Here is a 25,806-nt window from a genome sequence, read left to right on the forward strand (position 1 = left end):
ATCCTCTGTGAAGAAGTATAATAATCCAAATGACTACACGACTTCTTTGGTCTATAAGAGGAAACCAAAAACAGGACGTCCCCATTCACTCTCATTACGGCGTTTTGAAGCCTAAAGATGGCCGATATGGAAGCTGCCATATTGCGTGCGCTTACGCAGTAAAAGCAAAGTGGAGCCATAACAGGAGCAGCAGAGGTGGGAGGCAAAACCCCGCCCACATGTCCACCCGTATTGGGGACGCCATCAGAGGGCGTAAGATACATAACCGCTGTCGTCCTGTCCATGCTTATATACAGTCTGTGGGGGGAACGCTGTAAGGCTCCTGTGGCCAGTACTTTTACACTTTTACTTAAAGAGTAAAAAGCTTGAGTTGATACTTCAGCTTCTACAGTAAAGTATTTAAAACACTAGTATTTATACTTCTAACTACAGAGTAATAAATGGGAATACGTCTGACACATTTGCTAAATAGTCTCTCTCTATACACAGCACAATACTTATGAGTCAGTTCGGTCACAGCCTGGGATTCTGCTCTCCAGAAGTTGGTGAGGTTCTCTGCCAGCGCCACGCCCATAGGAGAATAACCACGCCCATTGGTCTAATTATCTATTTAACGAAGATTTTGGTGGCGTTCGGATTTCGTCTCTCTTGTAGGAACCGGAGGTCTGGTGCTGCGGTGCTGCGAGTGGGTGATATCGGAGGCTCTTTTCTTTGTTCATTTTGCGTGGATGTGGTTTAATCAGTGTTTGGAGGCGGTGGAGTGAAGAAATATTTGTTAAAATGTAGCTCGGTGGTTTGAGGTTAGCGTACAAAACTTATTTGGCAACTTTGTTTACTAGCAAACCAGGCAGTTATCTTAGATATAGTTAGCGTTAGCTAATTTAGCGGTTTGCTGTATTTTATGCACATTTTCTAGTTTGCAGGCTAGGTTAGTTAGCTAACTACGCTTTCTCTATCTGTGATAAATTTGATATTTTTCATGACTCGAAACCCCACTGTTGTTATTCACAAAAGTTCTTAGTTACCGCTAGCCTTATTGAGTTATTTTTACTGAATCGACTCTTCTGAAGTATTATTTTAATTAAATGACGGTCCTGTTCAATTGATTCATTCTGTGGGGAGTGATTCACTCTAAACACAGACGATGGATATACCGAAATTAGTTATATTCAAGATCGTGTGTAATTTAAAAAGTTCTACCTTAAATTTTACGCTTAAATACAGCTTCTTTACCAAAAAGCAGAACAGGGTCTGTGCTCTTAATTGTTTATTCATTTATTTATTTGATTGTTACATAATGTGTAGAAATTTTCTGCTATCTCTATTTAATTATGAGTTTAACACTATAAAAAGGCATTTTTTAAGGCATCCTCGTCCCATCACGCTTTTTAGTGAGTCTGAGGCGTTTATGCAAGTATGTTAGTTAAGCTACATACCTAAATAATATATAAAAATAGTTCTATAACGTTCGATATTGACTCCGGTAAAGTTGGTTTCATATTCGCATATTCGGATTTCTTTCTTCAATAGCTTTTGAACTGTGTGTGCAAAATGGTTAATACTTGCTTATTTTATATGCTGACATCCAAAGCAAGCAGCTACAACGTCTTTCCCCTCTCAAACATCTGCCTTTAGAAAACCACAGAACACATTGTCGTCTATGGGCTGCCGCGACCTGCACGAGAGCTAAGGGACCGTCTACAACAGGGGTGTCAAACTCATTTTGGCCGAGGGCCACATTGGCATATTGGCTGTCCTCTGAGGGCCAGATGTAACTTATAAACAGTGTTGGGAGTAACGGCGTTAAAACTAACGGCGTTACTAACGCCGTTACTTTTTTCAGTAACGAGTAATCTAACTAATTACTATGACTGTAACTATAACGCCGTTACCATTTCCGACACCCCGTTACTGCACGTTACTTTAGCAGCTCTATGAACGTTTTTTTTTTTTATTTCGCTTTGCCCTGGTTAACCCTCCTCTGTCCGGTGAACTTGAGCTTCTGGCCGCTGTGCCTGTGGTTTGGCGTGGTGAAGTGAGGCACAATTGTGACGATTTGCGTGCTCTAATCAATTCAGTGATTGCCGTGGACAACCCAAGTTCCGAATTAAGGACGTTAAGCTCTTTTTAGCTGCTCCGGTTTTTGTGGTGCTGCTGCTTTCTATTTTAGAGCTTAGATTCTCTGCCCGAATCCCACCTGACCTGAGGACCGACCCGAAATCAGGCTCCTATTTTTATTTTATATAAAGCTCTGGTGTGATAATCACAATGTTACTAAGTAACCAATTATTATTGTTCACTAAAGCGAACGAAATAGCGAAAATTGAAAGTGAAAAACATTTGTGTTAACTGAATCTAATAAAAACGGTAATTAAAAGGAAAAACATAACTATCTCGAACTGTATTTTGTGTTTATAAAACTAACTAAAACGAACTGAAATTACTGATAGAATACCCTCATTTTTGTGTTTAATTTATTTATAAGCGCTGTTGTACAGCGCAGTTGTACAGCGGGAGTTGTTGTGCCGAGCGCGCGGCACTCGTGGTCCGTTAGTTCTTGTGTAAATCGCTCGCGCTAGCAAGCCCACCCTAAAATGAACAGAAAAAATAAAAACAAAATAAAATTAAACTATAATAAAAATGAAAACTGTAATCACGTAGCTCTGGGCGCACGTGAACGCCTCCGCGTTTGACTTGCAGCATTGTGTGTAGCTGTTCTTAAAAATCATTTAAATTAAATAATAGTTCTATGCTTCTATGTTACAGTGTTAATTAACATAATTCTGATTATATTTCGCTCATTCAATCAGCCCGAAAACAGACAGTTTATGGGACGGATCGGGTCAGGCTCATAATGACAGTTTATGGTTCGGGCTTGGGCAGAATGTGCACGGGCTCCGGCTGGGTCGGATTTTTTGGGCACGATCTAAGCTCTATTCTCTTTTGGTGAAGCTGTTATATTAATACCATTTTAACGGGCATTAAATTGTTGTTTTTGTCCATTATTTTGTTTTATATATACATATTTCTTTTGAGTGTGGCTTGGTTTGTTAAATTTCATCCCCAGACGCGTTTTTCCGCTTTTTTCAGTATTACAAGTTTTAGTCATTTTCTTTGGTTGTGTGGAGAATTTCGTTTTATTTTTTTGAAATTCGTTAGATTATATTTTTCTCAACATTTTGGGTTTATTTTCGTTTGTTATTTTTTGTTATTTTTCTAATAATAATAGTAAATGCATAATTGATTTCCTTTTTTTGACGGGCGAATAATAAAAAGTAACGCGATAGTTACTTTTACTGGTAACTAATTACTTTTATAGTGGAGTAACTCCGTTAGTAACTCAGTTACTTTTTTGGAGAAGTAACGAGTAACTATAACTAATTACTTTTTCAAAGTAACGTGCCCAACACTGCTTATAAATGTAATAAAATGTAACCAAATGTAATATAAAATGAATGTAATTACTCTTTAATGTTAAATAACTCTAAATGGAAAAAATGTTTGCTTGTTGCTCTATTAACATAAATCCTTTTAATTTGTCATGTTATGAAATCCAAAAACTCCATCAATCAAGAACCAAACTATTCAAGTGAATAGAAATGACATAAAATACAAGTTATATTAACTTTGATCAAAACGTTTGATACTGAAATAAGGCTTAATAAATATAAAATCAAACATTGTGAGCTGTTAAGAATATGTGATAGATTTAGCAGTTCCTCAGATTTAGCAGTTCCTCATCCAACCACTAGTGGGAGCTGCAGCAGCAGCACAAGCCCCCGCTGTCTTCACTGAGTCAGAGCTACAGCCCAGCCACGGGCTACAGGGTTCAGCTCAGCCAGTCTGGAGCGTTTTTAAAAAATTTTAAGTTCTTCTGTGTAGGAAATAAAGGTTTTAACCCCACTAACCGGATAATACAGCTCTCTACAGCTCATCTTTCAGCACAAGCAGCTAACAGCAGCAGTTCAGAGCAGTGTCACGGAGTCACTGCTCGGATTAACGTTACATTATAAACAGGTCAGTTAGCGCGCTGCTAACCTCAGAATGTTTATAACTACGGAGTTTAGTGCACACACCACGGCTGCAGGGTTAGACTGTTGAAGGCTACTGAAGACTATAAAAGGCTATTGGAGGTTATTGAAAGGGTTATTGGAGCAGAAATCAGTACAGGCTGGTTAGATAAGTGATTCACGTCTTCGTCCTTCGCTGCGGTGAAACTGAATAGCGCTGACACAGTGATGTTTATTAAAATCATTAAAACAGATTTTGTCAGCTATTGTCTTATAAATATTTACACAGAACTTATATCTCTCCTAAAAAAGCGTTTATTTTGGTCAGTAACACTCTTCGTAACACAAAAGGCATACCATTCTTTCGCCTTGAAGCACAGCCGTCCGTCTGAATCAGCTTCTCTTTTTCTGGACATTATGGGATAAACATTTCACCCGCGAAGTTACACCTTCCCTCCGGCAGGGTTTCCACATCAATGACTACACTGCCTTGTAGTGGCAGTAAGCCGTAACTTCGCGGGTAATACAAACGACAAGCATTGTGGGAAACGTAGTTTTTGGTCAAAGCACGCTTCTGATCCATTTATTATAGACACTAAGATCTTACAAGCTCTCGCGGGCCACATAAAAGGACGTGGCGGGCCACATTTGGCCCGCGGGCCTTGTGTTTGACACATGTGGTCTACAAACTACTCGACACAGCAAAAAGGCGAATGAAGATGGGCGGGGCAAATGCTTTATGCTTCATTATATGAAAGTGTAGTGTACTTTAGTGTTTTTAGCTGGTCACAAATGACAAGACTTCAGGAGTTCCTGACAATATTTTTTTATAATAATTGTTTTGTTAAAAACAATCTAAAAATATAAAGGTTACACTCATTTTTTGTTCAATTTGTAACTGTTTTTAAAAAACCTTTTTAAAAAATATTTCATAAAGTATTTCATTCTGATTTTGTGACAAAGTTTCAACTGAGTATATATTTTATCAAATAATCACTTGTAGCCCATTTTGCAAGTCTTACTGTCATTTGACCTGCAGTTCAACAGAGGGCTTTCAGGGTTTCTTTTTCTGTTTTACTGTTGATAGTAATACTGTCATTGGTGGGTAGTAACCATTGGTTTGTTTAATTTTAGTTGAGTATACAGAACCGTAATTAAACCATGTAAGAATTGTCAAATGATAGTATTAAAAGGTTTACATTCTATTGTGACTACTTCTGAAATAAATATTATGAAATATAACTAATACCTCTTCACTTGCACAATTGTTTCAGCAGGTGGCACCAAAGTTGGACAATTATAAATGTTACTGTCTAAATATTTGAGTTGTATTTTTAACTAATTTTTGTTTAATGTTATTTTTTTTCTTCTAATAATTTTTTTATTTATCTGTTTCTTGCTGAATCTTTGTTGTAACAATATCAATTACTTCCAATACCTTGTTTACTTTGAAAAGCTCTTAGTGTTTTGCAAATGAGCCTTTATGTAAACCAAAGCAAAAATTTCTTGATGAAATCTAACGGTTGCTGAAAATACTGACTAGGTGTGGACTGCACACATCAAGTTATATCAAGTCTAACCAACATGACATACTACAACTATGATATTGGTCAATTTAACCATTGCTGATTTGTAGCAACAGTTTTTTGTGAATTAATTTCAATAGCTTTTGAACCGTTGAGGGTATCACAACAGAACAAGTTGTATTAGATCAAGTCCCACCCACATGACATACTACAACTCTGATATTGGTCAATTTAACCCTTGCTGATTTGTAGCAAAAGGTTTTTGTGAATTAATTTCAATAGCTTTTGAACCGTTGAGGGTATCACAACAGAACAAGTTGTATTAGATCAAGTCCCACCCACGTGACATACTACAACTCTGATATTGGTCAAATTAACCCTTGCTGATTTGTAGCAACAGGTTTTTTTGTGAATTAATTTCAATAGCTTTTGAACCGTTGAGGGTATCACAACAGAACAAGTTGTATTAGATCAAGTCCCACCCACATGACATACTACAACTCTGATATTGGTCAAATTAACCCTTGCTGATTTGTAGCAACAGGTTTTTTGTGAATTAATTTCAATAGCTTTTGAACCGTTGAGGGTATCACAACAGAACAAGTTGTATTAGATCAAGTCCCACCCACATGACATACTACAACTCTGATATTGGTCAATTTAACCCTTGCTGATTTGTAGCAAAAGGTTTTTGTGAATTAATTTCAATAGCTTTTGAACCGTTAAGGTTATTGATACAGAACAAGTTGTATTAGATCAAGTCCCACCCACATGACATACTACAACTCTGATATTGGTCAAATTAACCCTTGCTGATTTGTAGCAACAGGTTTTTTGTGAATTAATTTCAATAGCTTTTGAACCGTTGAGGGTATCACAACAGAACAAGTTGTATTAGATCAAGTCCCACCCACATGACATACTACAACTCTGATATTGGTCAATTTAACCCTTGCTGATTTGTAGCAAAAGGTTTTTGTGAATTAATTTCAATAGCTTTTGAACCGTTAAGGTTATTGATACAGAACAAGTTGTATTAGATCAAGTCCCACCCACATGACATACTACAACTCTGATATTGGTCAAATTAACCCTTGCTGATTTGTAGCAACAGTTTTTTGTTAATTAATTTTAATAGCTTTTGAACCGTTAAGGTTATTGATACAGAACAAGTTGTATTAGATCAAGTCCCACCCACATGACATACTACAACTCTGATATTGGTCAAATTAACCCTTGCTGATTTGTAGCAACAGTTTTTTTGTGAATTAATTTTAATAGCTTTTGAACCATTAAGGTTACTGATACAGAACAAGTTGTATTAGATCAAGTCCCACCCACATGACATACTACAACTCTGATATTGGTCAAATTAACTCTTGCTGACCTGTGGTGATAGATGTTGTATTAGGGGGATTTTCCACTGTTTACTAATATAATACAGCAGTTATATTTGTAACTTTAATCTTCTGTTATTTCATTAGTAGTAGTTTTAAGTGTTTTCCTCTTGAGTTTTAAAGTAAAATACAACTTGTTCTGTTGTGATACCCTCAACGGTTCAAAAGCTATTGAAATTAATTCACAAAAAACCTGTTGCTACAAATCAGCAAGGGTTAAATTGACCAATATCAGAGTTGTAGTATGTCATATGGGTGGGACTTGATCTAATACAACTTGTTCTGTTGTGATACCCTCAACGGTTCAAAAGCTATTGAAATTAATTCACAAAAAACCTGTTGCTACAAATCAGCAAGGGTTAAATTGACCAATATCAGAGTTGTAGTATGTCATGTGGGTGGGACTTGATCTAATACAACTTGTTCTGTTGTGATACCCTCAACGGTTCAAAAGCTATTGAAATTAATTCACAAAAAACCTGTTGCTACAAATCAGCAAGGGTTAATTTGACCAATATCAGAGTTGTAGTATGTCATGTGGGTGGGACTTGATCTAATACAACTTGTTCTGTATCAATAACCTCAACGGTTCAAAAGCTATTGAAATTAATTCACAAAAAACCTGTTGCTACAAATCAGCAAGGGTTAAATTGACCAATATCAGAGTTGTAGTATGTCATGTGGGTGGGACTTGATCTAATACAACTTGTTCTGTTGTGATACCCTCAACGGTTCAAAAGCTATTGAAATTAATTCACAAAAAACCTGTTGCTACAAATCAGCAAGGGTTAATTTGACCAATATCAGAGTTGTAGTATGTCATGTGGGTGGGACTTGATCTAATACAACTTGTTCTGTTGTGATACCCTCAACGGTTCAAAAGCTATTGAAATTAATTCACAAAAAACCTGTTGCTACAAATCAGCAAGGGTTAAATTGACCAATATCAGAGTTGTAGTATGTCATGTGGGTGGGACTTGATCTAATACAACTTGTTCTGTTGTGATACCCTCAACGGTTCAAAAGCTATTGAAATTAATTCACAAAAAACCTGTTGCTACAAATCAGCAAGGGTTAATTTGACCAATATCAGAGTTGTAGTATGTCATGTGGGTGGGACTTGATCTAATACAACTTGTTCTGTTGTGATACCCTCAACGGTTCAAAAGCTATTGAAATTAATTCACAAAAAACCTGTTGCTACAAATCAGCAAGGGTTAATTTGACCAATATCAGAGTTGTAGTATGTCATGTGGGTGGGACTTGATCTAATACAACTTGTTCTGTTGTGATACCCTCAACGGTTCAAAAGCTATTGAAATTAATTCACAAAAACCTTTTGCTACAAATCAGCAAGGGTTAAATTGACCAATATCAGAGTTGTAGTATGTCATGTGGGTGGGACTTGATCTAATACAACTTGTTCTGTTGTGATACCCTCAACGGTTCAAAAGCTATTGAAATTAATTCACAAAAAACTGTTGCTACAAATCAGCAATGGTTAAATTGACCAATATCATAGTTGTAGTATGTCATGTTGGTTAGACTTGATATAACTTGATGTGTGCAGTCCACACCTAGTCAGTATTTTCAGCAACCGTTAGATTTCATCAAGAAATTTTTGCTTTGGTTTACATAAAGGCTCATTTGCAAAACACTAAGAGCTTTTCAAAGTAAACAAGGTATTGGAAGTAATTGATATTGTTACAACAAAGATTCAGCAAGAAACAGATAAATAAAAAAATTATTAGAAGAAAAAAAATAACATTAAACAAAAATTAGTTAAAAATACAACTCAAATATTTAGACAGTAACATTTATAATTGTCCAACTTTGGTGCCACCTGCTGAAACAATTGTGCAAGTGAAGAGGTATTAGTTATATTTCATAATATTTATTTCAGAAGTAGTCACAATAGAATGTAAACCTTTTAATACTATCATTTGACAATTCTTACATGGTTTAATTACGGTTCTGTATACTCAACTAAAATTAAACAAACCAATGGTTACTACCCACCAATGACAGTATTACTATCAACAGTAAAACAGAAAAAGAAACCCTGAAAGCCCTCTGTTGAACTGCAGGTCAAATGACAGTAAGACTTGCAAAATGGGCTACAAGTGATTATTTGATAAAATATATACTCAGTTGAAACTTTGTCACAAAATCAGAATGAAATACTTTATGAAATATTTTTTAAAAAGGTTTTTTAAAAACAGTTACAAATTGAACAAAAAATGAGTGTAACCTTTATATTTTTAGATTGTTTTTAACAAAACAATTATTATAAAAAAATATTGTCAGGAACTCCTGAAGTCTTGTCATTTGTGACCAGCTAAAAACACTAAAGTACACTACACTTTCATATAATGAAGCATAAAGCATTTGCCCCGCCCATCTTCATTCGCCTTTTTGCTGTGTCGAGTAGTTTGTAGACGGTCCCTTAGCTCTCGTGCAGGTCGCGGCAGCCCATAGACGACAATGTGTTCTGTGGTTTTCTAAAGGCAGATGTTTGAGAGGGGAAAGACGTTGTAGCTGCTTGCTTTGGATGTCAGCATATAAAATAAGCAAGTATTAACCATTTTGCACACACAGTTCAAAAGCTATTGAAGAAAGAAATCCGAATATGCGAATATGAAACCAACTTTACCGGAGTTCGATATTGTGCTACATAGTAAGTACACTCACTTCAAAGTGAGTTTCAACTCGGTTTCAAAGTGAACAAAATCAGTTATCCTTCCGCTGTTTAATATTTTCGTTTTTTTTTTTACAATGTTAATGTCTCTGTAATCGCATATAATAAAAAATGATAAGAATCTTTTTAGAAAGTGATTCGAACTACTGCTCCGAATCACCTATCCGAATCTTTTTGGTCTGTTCGAAACAGTAGTTCGAATCTTTTTAGTGATTTGAATCAGTAGTTCGGATCTTTTCCAGGCAATTTGAATCGCTAAAAAGATTCGAATCACTGACTCAAACAGCCCAAAATGATTTGAACTACTGATTTGGACTGCTTGTAAAAAGATTCGGAACACTGATTCGAATCTTTTACAAAAGATTAGGGCCACTGATTGGTACTTTATGGCAAATATGTGCTTTTCGAAACGATTCATTGCTTTTTGAATAGCAATTTCAATCTTTTTCAATGATGAAAATAAAGCAGTTTTATTACTTTTTAAAAGAGATTTAAACCTTTTTAAAAGGGTTTTGAATCTTTTTTTAAGCTGTTTTGTTTCGGAAATTCTCAAAAGTGAACAAATTATTTGATTGATTTTTAATAATTGTTATCCTTTATCCTTTTCAACATGTATTTAAAGAATTTCCTGAGTTTGAAACAAAAACATTTTGGAATTCGAATCAATTTGAATCCTTTTAAAAAGCACCTTAAACATTTAAAAAAGTGACTAATACTTTTTAAGCACAATCCTTTTGAATCCTGTCTAGTAGGAACTAATGTTTTTCAAAAATGACTTAAATCCTTTTTAAGTCAAAAAGTATTTGTAATCCTTTTTAGGAGTTTTTGGAATAATTTTTAAGTTGATTTAAGCAATTTAAAACAAGTTTAATCCACCTTGGACATTTGACTTGAATATTTTTCAAAGAAACTTCTAGGATGTTCTGTAGCAACTGTAATCTTCCTTTTTTGGAGTTCTTTATTTTTCCACTTTGATGTCCAGTGTGTATTCACAATGTACAATTTTTCTTTTTTTTTGTTGCAGCTGTAATCCTTCAATAGGGATTTGAGTCTTTTTTTGATGTTTTTGCAATTATTTTATAGAAGTTGTTGGAATCGTATTAGAATCTATTAGAATTTGAATCATATTTAATAGCAATTTTTTCAAAGCACTTTTAGTATTTTGAATTTGTTTGTAAAAGCAGCTTGATTCTTTTTTTTTTTTTTTTTTTTAGCTGAGATCTCAATTTTTTAAGAAGTGTTTGGAGTCATTCAACACCTAGCAGCTCCAGTGGCTGACTATAGCATTTCTGAGCCTTTTTCATGGTATAAATTCAATTTAAGACAAAAGGGTTTGCACTGTCCTGAGTATGGAAAACCTTTGTATGGGTAAATTGATTAGTTACTCCAAAATTCCACTGAAACCACGCACACAAATTGTAGAGCACACAAGGTAATGCAAAACAACTTGCTGGAGTAAATAATACATTGACCTTTAGTACTGGTGAAGAAACAAGACACTTCTGTTTGATAAGGAGCCAGTTTTCCAGAGCAAGGTCTTTTAGCCTTAGCCCAGACTAAAAGTGTTTGCAGTGAATCAGCTGCACTGGAGTTTAGTTCAAGACCAGGTTTAATCCATGTCTGGGCTGTAGGTGTACAGTGTTCGTGTGCCTGCTGTCAGGCCAAGTCTATAATCTAGTGGAAACATGGAGCAATTGGTTGTGAAACGGGGTTTGCGCCCTTTTAGCTGTGGGAGCTGATTGTTTGAGAGATTCAAGGCCACAACACACCAAACTTAATCTGAACATGATTATGAGAGCCTTTATTGCATTCTGAAAAATCAGGTAATTTAAAACTACAATGCATGACTACAGAAGCATATATGGGGCCATTATTTTCATTTTCATGATGTCTAACTTGAGCTTTTCATGAGGTCTTACTTTCATGAGGCAGCTGTTTGTAGCAAAAATGACATTAAATTTTTTTGTAGATGGGCCCTGTTATATGATATTCATGACTGCTGATTCTGTGGATTATCATGGAGCAAAATGTTTTTTTTTTTATTTAACAAATGTAATAAAACTAGCATGCGTTAAGACTTCATTGTATACACAGTTATCTTACAAGCATGTGTGCCTCCCACAGACCTTGAGCTGTAAACTGTTAGATTGGCATGGTATTGTGGAAACTGTAGTGGTTTTAGGAAGATATTGGTTGCTGTTTAGGTGTGGCTATGATAACTGCTGTAGTCTTGTTTGTCCCCCCTGCCATTCTGCCCACTGTGTGTAAAGAGTGACGTTAACGTTTTGGTCATGTACCAAGTAGTGTAGTGTATGAACAACTTTTGTTCAAAATCATTAATTTACTTGAGCAGTGCTATTCTATTCATAAGTGTATTTCAGCAGTGCTTTTTTTTTTTTGCAGATAAATGTATTATATTATCCTTGCCCCTGCTCCTATCTTTCAGCTGGAGACCAGCAAGTTTTCGAAGAGGTAGTAAATGGATTCTAAGCTTGCTGCTAAGTTGTTCTTTCAGCCAAGCCAAGCGACTGTGCAAACTCATCCTTGTGTCTGGTAATAAACACTATTCTGATTGGCTCACCTGTATTATGCCTCATTCCAATAAAAGTTCAGACTTTATAGCTTGGCTTTGTTGCAAATGGCTGGGCAACTGGCTTGTAGACTGAATTGGATGGTATAGCTAAATATGTTTTGTTGATTTTTACTGACAGTGTGTTATTTTCTATGTTTCATGAACTTCAGATTAATCATATTTGCACAGATAATCTCACTGTGGTCACATTTGCGATAGCTGAAGTGAATACAGCCTTGAGTAACTTATTACTAACCTGTCTGATACTCTGTCCTTATCTGCTCCAGGTCATCTCTGAAGCTTTTCTCCAGATTATCGACTCTGCTGAGTAGTTTGCTTTCCAAACGTTTTATTCGGTCTGTGGAGCGCTGCTTTTCTAACTGCTTGTCCAGTTTCTCCACATGAGCAGAGAGGAGGTCCATCTGTGCTTTTAGATTTACCTCCACGTCTTCCTACAAGTGAGTAGAGTATTAATACAGTACGGTAAGTACATGGTGAATCATAATCCCCAGTTTTCCTTTAAAGGAGAAAAATAAAATTGAATTTTGTTGTAATAAAACATGCTTAAGAGTACTAACCTTTGTTAAAAAGCCCACCTCCGCTCTCCTGCAGCTTTCTGACATGCAGTAATTTTTTGCAGCTTCTGCAAACATTCTTTAGAATGGATGATATGGGGGCATTTTTTGCTCCTGCAGATAAATTGCTTTTTACACCGACTCAAAGCAGGTTCACTGCTCATTGGTAGAATCCGGAAAGCCCTCACATTGAAAACAAGTCATTAATAACTTTAAAAGTGCATAAGAAGTGTATAACCTGTACCGTAACCTAATCTCTGGTTGCTGCCATCTTAAAGTAAAGTCATGATCAAAACAGTGATGCTGCTGCCTGGAGATTAGGCCTATTCTAAAGCATGTTTGGTGAAACTGCAAAAAAAATTATTGTACTAAAAGTCAATTTTACACCAGAGTTCCCCTTTAATAATCATACTAAATTCATCTGCTTTTCCAACAGGCCATATCACTATTACTGTACTGTAATGGTAATTAATGCTGTAATGCAATTAAGTGTTTAAATAAATTCAAATCACAATAGCTTCTGTTTATAGAAACACACAGTTAAGCAGTGACCCAGAATGTGGGCTCACATTCCTAATCACAATTTACCGTTCTGTCCTGCATGAAGATGCGCAGCTGTTGACTGTCCTCTGTGTGTTTTTGGGTTGTGCTACTCAGCTGCTGCTCTGTCCACATCCTGAGCCTGGCTGCTTCCTCTTCCAGCTCCCTCAGCCCACTGGAAGTCCTGCACAGCCACCGAAATTACATAATAGGTAAGAGATGTTGTCCTGGATGTGAATCTCAGTTACTTTACATTAGGTTACTGCTCACTATAGATTAGTTATAGATAAATTACAGGTAAATTAACTTACTTTAAACTGTCACAATATACTGAAGTATAGTGAATGTCCTGTGTAGTCACCACATGACATTTTAGGGGTCTTATCCTAATGTTGAAGTGCAATTCCTTTTTAATAATTACAATGATCTACTTTAAGTTGCACCCACTGCTGACACATATGTGCAAATGCACATACACAGCTTGGCTAGTCTGTCTAGAGAAACATTGCTAATAGAATTGGATGCTTAGTATCAAATGTGTACTAGAAGGGAATTAAAGCCCCTTAGCATTGAGATGAAAAAATTGTTCTAGTTGGGTGGCAAAAACGTGCAGTTTTATCTATTATATTTTTGTTGTCTATAATGTGATTGGTTGGCTGAATGTTTTTACATTTAAATCTATTTCATTCATTTGACCTTTTTATTTAATTTGCAATCTTAGTTAAATTAAAGCTTGACCACAGGGCATGGGCCGGGTGCTATGTGGATGTCTGCTGCAGTAAGTTTAGTGGTTAATGTGTTTACATATCATTTTCAGGTGAGTTTCCATGATGTTCCTGTGTCTGCCTTTTGTTTTTCAGGTGCTGTTTTTCCCATGGTCCAGCAACACAATTGTGTATATTGGTGAATATAATACATTTAAGTTCTATTACGTACAAGGAAAATATTGCTGCGACATATAATCTTCCAGGATAGCTTTTTCCTGTAATATTGCTTCACTGGATTGCTCTGCACATTGCCTAGTTACATTAAATTTTTACAGGCTGCAATTGTATATGTATACAACTTCACATACAAGCTAGTATTAGTTTTTTAGGCCGTTTTATGCCTTCCCAATGGCTAAACATGTGCAGTATTAAAACAATACATCACTGTGAGAACATCAGATCTTAGAGTTTTGAGTTAGTGGTTCAATTGTAACCTTTTCTTAAAAGCACGGCTTTCTTTTATTTGTCTCTCAATATGTTTGTTTGCCTCTTGGCGCAAATCATTGGATGATTGGCTTGTTTAAAAAAAGCTTTCTTGTGCAGCCTTGCAAGCACACCCTGCAAATTGCTTTTTAGTTAATGTAATATCTCTAAAATGCCACTCTCGTCTGAACATTCCCTCCTTCTATTTGGATCACAGTTGTTTGTACTTTCTCACTTTGAGGCGAAGTGCCCTATTGGTGGGCAGACAGAGGGTGAAGTCAAGAGTGTACTGATTGAGAGTTTAGTGTCCTTGGCAGCTGCATAAAGACTGGTAGTGGCATAATTTATAACCATATATAAGCAGTTATATGCCTCCCTTGGGGGACCCATTTGTTTAAGAACAGAGCCTCATGAGCTCCCAATTTCTATCTCCCCCATTGGATCAAACCCTCCTGACAGCCAGACTCGACTGAGTTGGCCCACAATTAAGCCCCTGGGAGGGGAGTGCAGCAGCAGACGCCAAGCCTGCCAATTACACCCTCATCTCATTTATCCAATTACCAAACTAGCACCTTAAGTGTACAGGCATATTATTATTGGTGATGTAATAATGTACAATATTTATTTAACTGTAAGTTTTTCAAGTTTGTGATGTCATGCCATAACTATTTTTGTTTTATATGTCATCAATTTAACGCTTTAGGGCCTTACTTGATTTCAAGTTGTTGGATGTCCTTCTGTAGACTTTCTCTGATACTTTTCTGGGATGCAGTCTGCTCTGATTGTAAAGCCTCTAGTCTTCCCAAGGACTGTGAAATCTTAACGAGAATTACATAAACATTATTAATCAGCCATAACATTAAAACCACTCGCAGGTTAAGTTCACAGGTTAAGGCGGTGGGCACCTGTTATGTACTTATGTACTAATTGCTTATGTGAACTATTTATTCAAGTAAGAAGTATGTAGTGTATAAGAGTTTTAAAGTTGATTAAACTCAAATATGCACAATACATACACTACTGGTCAAAAGTTTTAGATCACCCCTATTGTTTAGTTGTCCAGTAGTAGTGCTGTATGGATCAGACAAGCTGTTTTTGTTATTTTCTCATCTTACAATGACTTTATTACTGCACTTACTCATCAGATCTCTAATTCTTCTCTCTGCTGCTGAAACTTTGAGACTTAGCTCAGTGTTAAGCTGAGCTAGAGGTGGTGTTGCCACGTAGGTTAGCCAGACCTGACTCTTCCTGTACCAGATTTCTCCAATTTCTCCAGGTGTAACAAACAGTACTGGGATCAAACTGACTTACACTGTTACACTGTTTCTGTCTTTTTTCTAGTTATTATGAACTACATAAAAGTGTGAATGTGCTGTGAGTAGAAAATGTGTAAATGCTGCAGAAAAGAGTGCAGTAACACAATTTACTCTAGCTCTTTTTTTTACTACAGACAAATTCTTTGTAATATGTTTTCTTATTTTTTTTTACATTCTTTTTTTAAATCTCAGTTAATTTCCATTGCTACATACTAGCTGTAAGTTTTTAAACCAATGATGTGGTTGCAAAAATCACCTCCATCCTCTTTTTATTACAGTATGCTGTTATTTTTTTAAGTTTCTGTTGTCCTACAATCCCTGACAACTTTGTGCCATTTAGGTTCACTGGATTTTGTATTTTTTTAAATAACTATATTAAATAAATTGTTTGAGTTTTCATTAAAATTATATTACTTTAGTTTATTTCTTTTTTATTTATTTTTTTGTTTCTATATACACAGAGGAACTAAACAGGAATATAACAAAACGTGTAATTGAATTAATTTTTTGGGAGAAATACAAGCCATCAAACCAAGCTGAACTGCTTGTTTTTTTGCACGAGTGGTGTCAAAGTTATCCAAAAGCAGTGTGTAAGACTGGTGGAGGAGAACATGCCAAGATGCATGAAAACTGTGATTAAAAACCAGGTTTATTCCACCAAATATTGATTTCTAAACTCTTAATAGTTTATGAATATAAACTTGTTTTTTATGCATTATTTGAGGTCTGAAAGCTCTGCATCTTTTTTGTTATTTCAGCCGTTTCTCATTTTCTGCAAATAAATGCTGTAAATGACAATATTTTTATTTGGAATTTGGGATAAATGTTGTCTATAGTTTATAGAATAAAACAACAATCTTCATTTTACTTTAACATATACCTATATATATATATATATATATATATATATATATATATATATATATATATATATATATATATATATATATATATATATATGATGATTATTCACCCTTTAAAAATAAATAGACCAAGTCACATTGCCTCCTCATTCAGACAAATGCTGATGACAGTTTAAGTGAACAGCACAAAGAGCATGTTAATGAAATGCTGAGCTGTGTTTATGCATTTCGCATGCATCCTGCCCCCTCGGCCCATGCCTCTTGTGCTGGTCAGAGATAGGGCTCTCTTGTGCACTTGCTGCTGGCTCTCGCTGACCCTTTCCCTTTCATTTTCAATTACCTTTATGGCAGCAGGGGACCACTCCCCCCAGAAGTAATGTACTTAAGTCACAGTGATTTACTGTGAAGCTCTGAGCTCTGCAGCTACTGCAGGAACTGAGCTTTTTAAGGGCAAAATGTGAAGACTGCCCTTTTCCAGTGGAAAGACTCCAATGGAAATGAGCTACGGGCAGAGGAAATGAGCAATAGCTAATGGAAATGAGCTACAGTGTGTGTTTGAGCTGAGGCACGTTCATAACTCAAGCATATTGTTTCTTGCATGCTCAACAAATGTGCTTATTTATGCCTTCATAAAGGAGCAAATGAGTTAAAGCCTATTTTCATCCATACAGGCATGGCCATATTTCCAGCCTCAGTATTTCCAGTTACATGCATTCTCTGTTCTATATCTGATGGACATTTTTTGAATTATTTAGATGGAAAAGCCTTACTGTGTACACCTTGATATTGTAGCCACAGCTATGAATGTACTGTATATCCAGGTCTAGAGATGGATGAAAAAATATATTTGTATAATGTTGTTTTTATTTGTAATGATCATATTTTCAATTTTTCAGTATGAGTCAGAACTCTCCTGGGGTCTGCATTAATGAGGCTACATACTTGATGTTCGGACCTTCAAAACTGAAGACCTGGGTAATGTACAGACATAATACACATTATGTTGATGATTGAGGTTAAAAGGTTCAAGAAGTTCCTACAAGTTCCAACTATTTTGTCTATGCTTAAATATTCACAGTAGCTTGCCTGCTAATAGGTTTCTATTGGCTTTTTCTTTTTTATTTTTAACATGCTTAACATGTTTTTGACCCAGACATAAGCTGGATGGTTTTGTATGCATAAATAATGTGAAAAGATGAACACATTTCTGAATAAGATGAACCTTAAAGAGCCTGATATTCGCTCATTCTCTCACTCTCTCACTATTGAAATAAATAATACTGTTCTTTATTCTCTTCTTAAGCTGCACACCCACACAGACAATAGTAGTCAACACAGTTTATGATGCTGCCAGCATCAGAGGTGGAGGTGTATCAGTAGTAATAATATACCCACTCAGTCTGAGAGTTTTACTGTAGCCTGTACTTATATGTTGACATTTACAGTATGTTAGTGAATCAGTGAAAACATATCGACAAAAAGTGCTATCATGTAATTTTCTGTTCTTTTGTGATATAAGACTTTTCTGCACAGTTTATGGCACTATATAACATGGTGTTATCTATTAAAAAATGAGTGAGAAGAACCAGTTCAGAGGGCTGCTGCCCATAACTTTTTTTTTTCTTTTACTGTACAACATTTGATTTATTTTTATTTTTTTATTTTTTCCTTTTTATAGGTATAAGTGTGTCTGTGTATATAAAGCTGCATTAGGAAGTCAGCTTAAAGGCATGTCTGTGATTATTTTAGGCATTTTTAATTTTAATTGATGAATGAGTGGTCTCGCTGCAAGCCCAGATAAGTTTTAAAAACTTAAAAGTTAAGCTAAAAACGAAAACTTCTTAAGGTTCAAACAGTACTGATTGGAATAAGTCTAATTAGGTTAAAGTAGCTTAAAATAGTGTTTGAATGTAAATAAGTTCACAACGAGAAAGTGGGAAAATTCAGAGACATGGTTGGTTGTACTAGGGGTGGGCAATGTGGCTCAAGAATAATATCATGGTATTTCAGGGTATTTTGCAATTGCAAAATTATTGGCCATATGGCATAAAAATAAAAATAATAATTTAAAAAATACACTTCACCAACAAAATGAATATGAAAGTTTACTTGGCAATATTATTGCATACAATACAATATAGCATAGCCCTAACTGAGATTTTGCTCAGATTGTAACAGAAGTCAATGATCAAACATGTCATAATAATAATAATTCACTCTATTTATCCAGGATTTAAATACAGTAAATTATACTAGATAATATAATCTATCTAGTAGGTATTTGATGGTAAATGAGAACAGTGTGTATTTTCCTTTTATTATTTGGGTTCAATATGGTACGGCACATCCCTAGTTTGTATGCATTATTTATAGAACAATACTATTCATCCTTCTATACGTAGCAAATTTTATATTCTGCTAGTGCTGTTTCCCCAAGAAACGGGTGAAAAACCCTGACATCTGCCATTTTTCATGTTGGTCCCACAACACAGCACTTGAATGCACAGAAATGCAGCATTAATACAAATCCCAAACAAACCCCAAATCATCATATGAGCATGATCTGCCTCAATATCATTCCAAGAACGTTTTAAAATACTCCAATGGACCATCTTTTTTAACTTATTTCTGAGACAGACTGCTTTAAGAACAGCATTGTTCATGCTGTGATATGTTTACTATATCCTTCTGAACATTGCACATCAATACTGTTTCTCTTTTTAATTTTTTTTACGATTCTTCTCGGCGGACTACAGAAAAGGAAGGTCCGAGCAGTGCCAGATTGGCGTATGTTGATCTCACTTCTACATATTAATCACCTTGCTACTGTATACTATTTATGTTGTATGTTTAATCAGACACAATATAATATTCTACCAAATAGACAATAATTCATTCACATTATTAAAATATATTGTTGCAATTCAATTAGCGGCATCTGCCAATCAGCAAGTTTGTGGTGTTGTGGGACAGAACTGAATTTGCTCAAAGTGCATTCCTGGCTTTCTCACATCAAGATCCCAAGAAAGTCTAGCTAAACCCAGCATGCCGATCTGCTGCCATTATTACCCATCACTGCTGAGTGGCAGTTGCCACTCAACTTTTAGCTGCCGACCAAATAGCAGATGCCAAAAACATATTCTTGTGACATTTAAAAAGCCCATCTATAGCAGACAGAAACGGCTGCAATTTTGACCGCAACAGACCAAATGCTATATGTAGCTTTAGATAGCTAGCAATAGGGCATAATGTCATTCATTACTTGGTGACTGTTAGCATTTACTGACTATCTTTGCCATTTATCCTCTATAATTTCAGCAAAGTAATCAATGCTGAGTGGCTGTAGGCAGGAAATAGCAATAGTAGGAGGAGCAGACTTGTGGAAAGTCAACTGTAAAGTGCTGCTGCTTAGAGGCATGTTTATCTGCAAGCAAGAGTCTTGAAAGCCTTTATTTCTTGAAGCTGCTATAAGGTTATAGAACTCAGATGAATTGACATGAGCACTCAATTTTATTGCATTTTATTAGACACTGACAATGTCTAATGACACTGAAGACAGTCTAAACTCAATTTTTTTTAAGTTAATTCAACTCGTAGATGTAGAAAATGATCAGTTATGTCTACTTGACTCAAAATAGTTGAGCCTTATATGGAATATTTCTAGTTTTGCTTATGTCAGACTTGGTAGGAGCTTTGTAGCTTGAATGCATGAGTAAAGAACTTAACTTCAGACAAACATGTCTCGGTTGATTGACTGCATTTTGGATAAGGAGGAAAAATGTGTGAATTTAATGTGTTTATTTTATCTTCTAAACATGACTACAAAGATCTGAACTGACATCCTATACTGGTTATGAAACATACACCAAAATACTTGGCACAGAGCTCTATCTGATTTTTTTGTGATACATTTCACAACTGCCACCCACTCCATGTGAGCTACAGAGCGTTTTCTCCTCATCTTGGCTCTCAATCAATCCCTGACCGACATCAGATCCAAGTTTAAAAGCAGGACATACTTCACATACAGCTCCTACTGTGGCAGGGGTGCTCATTCCTGTTACTGTAACACATTACCCCATCTCAAACATCTGGATCTTTCTACAAGTCACATCTAAAACAGTTGGTTCTTCTGAAGACCATGGGAAGAGCAAAATTGATTGTTTTTCTTTATATTTGATCTTATTGTAACTATGACTAAAGAGGTCAAACCTCCCAGGTCAAACCTCCCAGTCCTGGAGGTTTGCAAACTTTGAGTTTACCTTCCCCCAATCTCAAACAGCTGATCCAGGTAACTGAGGCCTTCAGGGACATGTCAATATTTAAGACTCGGGTGTGTTAGACAAAGTTTAGACTGCCAAACCAAATGCATCTACATTAATTATTGGACATTTCGAGAGCCAGAAACTACATGAAATTCAAGTTTTGCTAATCAGATCTAAAGCACACAGACATTTTTGAAATTAAATTTGAGCAGCCAGAGCATCCAGACTGAGACATACTGTATGTGTATGAATAATATTGTGATAACTTTGCCCACCACCTCCAAATGTAGTTTGGATGCCATTAGCAAAAATCTGATTTTATGTGGTTTCAGCTGTCTAGACTATCAAAAATCACTAATCTAAAGATTTCAAAACTAAGATTTAGTTTGGAAGTCTGATCGTAGCCTTAAAGCTGTTTTTTAATCAAATTTGTATATTAACAGATGCATTTAAGTCTGGATGCTTAAATAAGATTTCAGCCTTTTTCGCATCCTTTACATACAACAACCTGTTCAAATCCGTAGAGAGGAAAGGTCATGAAAACTTCCATAGGTTAGTTTCTGATGCCGACCTCAATACCACAGCAACCCATGCTGATACGTTTGTGATGTCCAGACACACAAATATAATCTGTAACCTGATCGCTCAGACTAGTCATCTGAACAGTCAATCTGATTTAAGAAACTCAACCGATTTGCCTGCATTCTGAACACAGCCAGGGAGATAGATCTCCAGAACACCCATTTAAAATTAGTTCATGTGATGCTATAAACTCAGAAGAGACTCACCTTGAGCTCCAAGTCTTTGAGCCTGAGCTCTATCCCACAACGCATCTCACCCATTTCCTTTAGCAGCTGTGAGATTTCTTGTTCTCCAGCTTTAACGTCACCTGACAGCTTTGCTATGCTGGCATCACACCTAATTAAAACAGAGACAGAAACAATGGAGTTTGATGCATGACTCGAGTTAAAGGGTCCATGTTATAGAAAATAAATGTTCTTTATTTTGATGAGCTTTTTAATGATTTTCATTATGCAAGGATAAATTGCTTCCCACAGGTGGCTGTGGTATCCCGGGTGCCCAGGTGGATGTCAAGTGGATGATAAGGTATCCCATGTGGTTAGTTGGTACCGGTGTATTTGTGTCATTATACATTCAAGAAAAACTTTGGTTATGAGATGTTTCAATTGACAGTTTGAAGTCAGTGTAAAAAGTTTTTAGTCAAGACCTCACAGAACCACCACCACAGGTATTATTTGTGTGTTGGTTTAGTGTTAGCACTGCAGTGACACTGATTGACATGGTGGTGGTGTGTTAGTAGTGTGTGTCACTCTGATACAAGTGCATCAGACACAGCAGTGCTGCTGGAGTTTTTAAACACCTCAGTGTCACTGCTGGACTGTGAAAAATGCAAAATGTGTGTAGAAACGAGCAGGAGGTCAGAATGTTATGCTTTGCTTGTGTATATTGAAAGTAAATTCCACTGAATTGGTGCCATTTGCCATTACTCTTCCAAATTAAACACTCCAAATCTAATAACACACGTATTTAACTATTCAAAACATATGTTTGTCACTCTCAGGCAGCTTTACTTAATTTTGTCCAAGGTTTCTAAGCCGAAGATGATCACAAAACTCGTGACATTTAATAAGCATGTTTAAAAGCTATTAATTCCTTTAATTTTAATTTTCTCTTATAAAAGTCTTTATATTAAAGAAATGCCTAACTGCATGTTCAAATAATTGATATGTATTTTTTTCTATTTACTCCTGTTACCGGCTCTGATTCCTGTCACTGAAACTCACTCCTGTTACTGACACTCATTCCTGTTACTTTTTATGTTTTGAGTAACAGGAATGAGTTTTTAGCATAGAATTAGCAAAACCATGAAAAATAGCTAAGTGGTGGCTATGCTAATAGGAATAGTATGAGAACATATTCTAGTGATTTTCACAAAATGTTTATTTTAAAAATAAACAAATAAGATCTAAGAATTAATTTAAGTAACGAGAATGAGTGCTGAAATTGATTTCAATCATAGTTAAATAGTAAAATCAAATATACAGAAAAATAAATGAGGGAACTCAATTTTGCTTATCCCATGATCTTCAGAAGAACCAACTGATTTCCAGATTTTTCAGATGGGCAATGGGGTACGGTAACAGGAATGAGTAAAAACCCAGAGTCTACTAAATTGTGTATTTTAGTTTAAATGTTATGGATTTATTTTGTAAAAAAAAAAAAAAATTTAAGTGTAGATGGGATTTAGAGTCACAGAACAATGCAAAAAAAAATTACATCTTTGAAGGATTTTGATAATTATATTTCATGGTAAAGTTTATAGTTATAGAGTAGGGACAGGTAACAAATGCTTTTTTTCAGTGTTCTAAGTAGTTTTTATTAATGTTTTTATTTACATATTTTACTTTTGCAATTAGGTCTTTGTACAAGACAATATGTTTAATAATAAAATGTATTTTAAAGTTATTTTGTGTGCACATTTATTTTAAATAGCACCCATTTGGTGGAAAGGCCCAGATATGTTTACTGCAATATTGGTGCACCTAAGTCACAGGGCAGCTACATGTCAACTGTATCATCCATGTGATTCAGTCCATCAAAATCGTAAATTAATTTCCCATCTTTTAATGGATAGTCATGGTCAGAGGGAATTAAAGAGACCTGAAGGACATTAAATCCACAGAATCGATAAGAGTGTGCTGCTGGCCACAGAGGTGAGTGACTGCTTGTCAATACTTGGTCGCTAATGCTGCCCACATTCTTTGACCTGCGGTGCTGCTGTTAGAGAGATCCTGCTTCCTTTTTGTGGTCTTTAATCTGTTACAGACCCAGATTACATCACTTTTATATCTGTAATTATTCAATTACATATGAATGTAGCGAGACATGAGCTCACAGAATACAAACATACATCAAATACTGTATATGTTTACAGTAGCATTAGAGGCATCCTTGTGCTTAGTACAACTCTAAAATATGGTTTATTTTACGTTTCAATATTGACATACTTTTATTCTATACTGTATTCTACGATTAATTTATAAATCGTATACTTCAGATTTAACTGATTTAAAAGCAAAATATACCAAACTAACACAAGTGTTTCTTATTATCTTATCCACTTTCTTATTCAGTGTTTTTATTAATCTATTTCTTCCTGATTTTTAAATGAATATTGAAGTCATCCAGACTATGAAGGAACACATAAGGAATCATGTAGTGACTTAAAAGTGTTAAAAAAAAATCCAAAATACTCTGTGAAGCATTTAGATGCTCTTATCTGGGGTTCTGTTAACTTGTGGTTTCTGAGGCTGGTAACTCTGATGATTTTATTCTGCGCAACAGAGGTAACTCTTGGTCTTTCTTTTCAGGGGTATTTTTTTCCTTTAACTTTTTGAGTAGTTCTTGCCATAGTATAGATTAGAGCATTACTCAAATAGGGCTATTTACTGTATACCAACTCGACCTCTTCACAACTTTACAACTTATGCTCTCAAACACGTTAAGAGAGCAAAAAAATCCAGTAATTAACAATTAATTGACAAGTTCAGCACAGCTGTTAACTGAAAGCAATTCCAGGTGACTACCTCATAAAGCTAACTCAAAAATCCAGCCAAGATGTGCAAAACTGTTATCTAAGCAAGAGGTGCTACTTTGAAGAATCTAAAATATATAACATTGTTTTTTTTCCCATTGTTTACTAAATAATAAATAAAAAAATAATAGTCTGGATGACTTCAGTATAAATATATATTGTATGAAAAAATAAGAACATTAATTGAGAAGGTATGTCCAAACTTTTGATTGCTACTATCCATACAAGCCAACCTTGATATGCTGGTTGGAAAAAGATGGCTTGTATCACAGTGTATACTGCTACTGCTACTAATTTATTTGTTTGTTTTAATTCTAATGTCTTTTTTCAACTGATGCTTCTATGAACAACTTTGCATCTCAGGTTTGCACAGTGTAAAGTATGTGAGTCTGCATGATGACTGATACCTGGCCACTCTGCCCCGCAGGTCTCCGATGCCGGTCAGGTTCTTGTGGTCCAGCTTTTGAACTGCAAACGTTGTTCCTGATGCTACACTGTCCCTTTGAACAATCTGAGCCTCCAGCACCTGCGAGTAACAGCTGCTTCATTATTTACTCTTTAAGAGCTTATTAAACCAGCAGGCATTACGATGCAGTACATCTGCTGTGTACACTACACTCATAAAAATAAAGGTGCTAGAAATCTTACAGTTCTAAAAAGGCTTCTTGTGTCTGATGCCAGAAACACTTTATCTTTCCTAAAAATAAAGTTCAGTGCATAGCTTTATAACAAGGTACGAGAGAGGGAGGAACCATTTAAAATTTTAAAGATCCGACACATAATGTAGAGGTTCGTTTAAAAAAATAGTCTTTATTTATGAAAATTAAAATTTTCTACAGCATGATACATAATCTTTTTTTATGCCCCAACACCAGGAAGGTGAAGACTATCACATGCCTCCTCCAATACATGTGAAGTCAGCCACCACCTCTTTTTTGAACTGCTGCTGATGCAGCATTACCGAGTAGCATCACAGCGCACTCGGAGGAAAGCGCAGCGACTCGGTTCTGAAACATCAGCTCACAGATGCCTTGTGCTGACGAACATCGCCCTTTGGAGTGATGTGGGGATCTACCCACCCAGAGAGAGCAAGGCCAATTGTGCTCTCTCAGGGCTCCAGCAGCTAATGGCAAGCTACATGAACAGGATTCGAACCAGCAATCTTTCGATCATAGTGACCACTCTGAAACCTTTTTTTTTTATATTAGGCAGATTTGATGCCTGGTATCTGGTACCTG

At 35.8% G+C, this 25,806-nt stretch overlaps 1 protein-coding gene and 1 long non-coding RNA gene across 5 annotated transcripts in view; one reads left to right on the forward strand and one right to left on the reverse strand.

Moving 5' to 3' along the window:
- Positions 1–25,215, forward strand: LOC125786816 (uncharacterized). 4 transcript variants are annotated; one of them, XR_007428834.1, is made up of 8 exons: positions 1–685; positions 12,035–12,103; positions 12,491–12,661; positions 13,436–13,530; positions 14,179–14,221; positions 17,584–17,662; positions 22,011–22,059; positions 24,996–25,215. It is a non-coding gene; the product is annotated as an uncharacterized LOC125786816 (long non-coding RNA). The 4 variants fall into 4 exon arrangements; XR_007428835.1 differs by lacking the exon at positions 12,035–12,103 and having other exon boundaries at positions 5–685; XR_007428837.1 differs by lacking the exon at positions 12,035–12,103 and having other exon boundaries at positions 682–800.
- fam81b (family with sequence similarity 81 member B) overlaps positions 1–25,806 on the reverse strand; it is a 33,137-nt gene that overhangs the window by 3,096 nt on the left and 4,235 nt on the right. The window contains exons 3-7 of the mRNA XM_007243908.4: positions 24,976–25,094; positions 21,741–21,870; positions 15,220–15,326; positions 13,367–13,502; positions 12,460–12,655 (exon numbers count right to left, since the gene is read on the reverse strand). Coding sequence (XP_007243970.3) covers positions 12,460–12,655; positions 13,367–13,502; positions 15,220–15,326; positions 21,741–21,870; positions 24,976–25,094 — 688 coding nt within the window. The remainder of the gene's footprint in view (positions 1–12,459; positions 12,656–13,366; positions 13,503–15,219; positions 15,327–21,740; positions 21,871–24,975; positions 25,095–25,806) is intronic.

The sequence above is a fragment of the Astyanax mexicanus genome, chromosome 22, assembly GCF_023375975.1.
Source record: "Astyanax mexicanus isolate ESR-SI-001 chromosome 22, AstMex3_surface, whole genome shotgun sequence".
Taxonomy (NCBI): Eukaryota; Metazoa; Chordata; class Actinopteri; order Characiformes; family Acestrorhamphidae; genus Astyanax; species Astyanax mexicanus.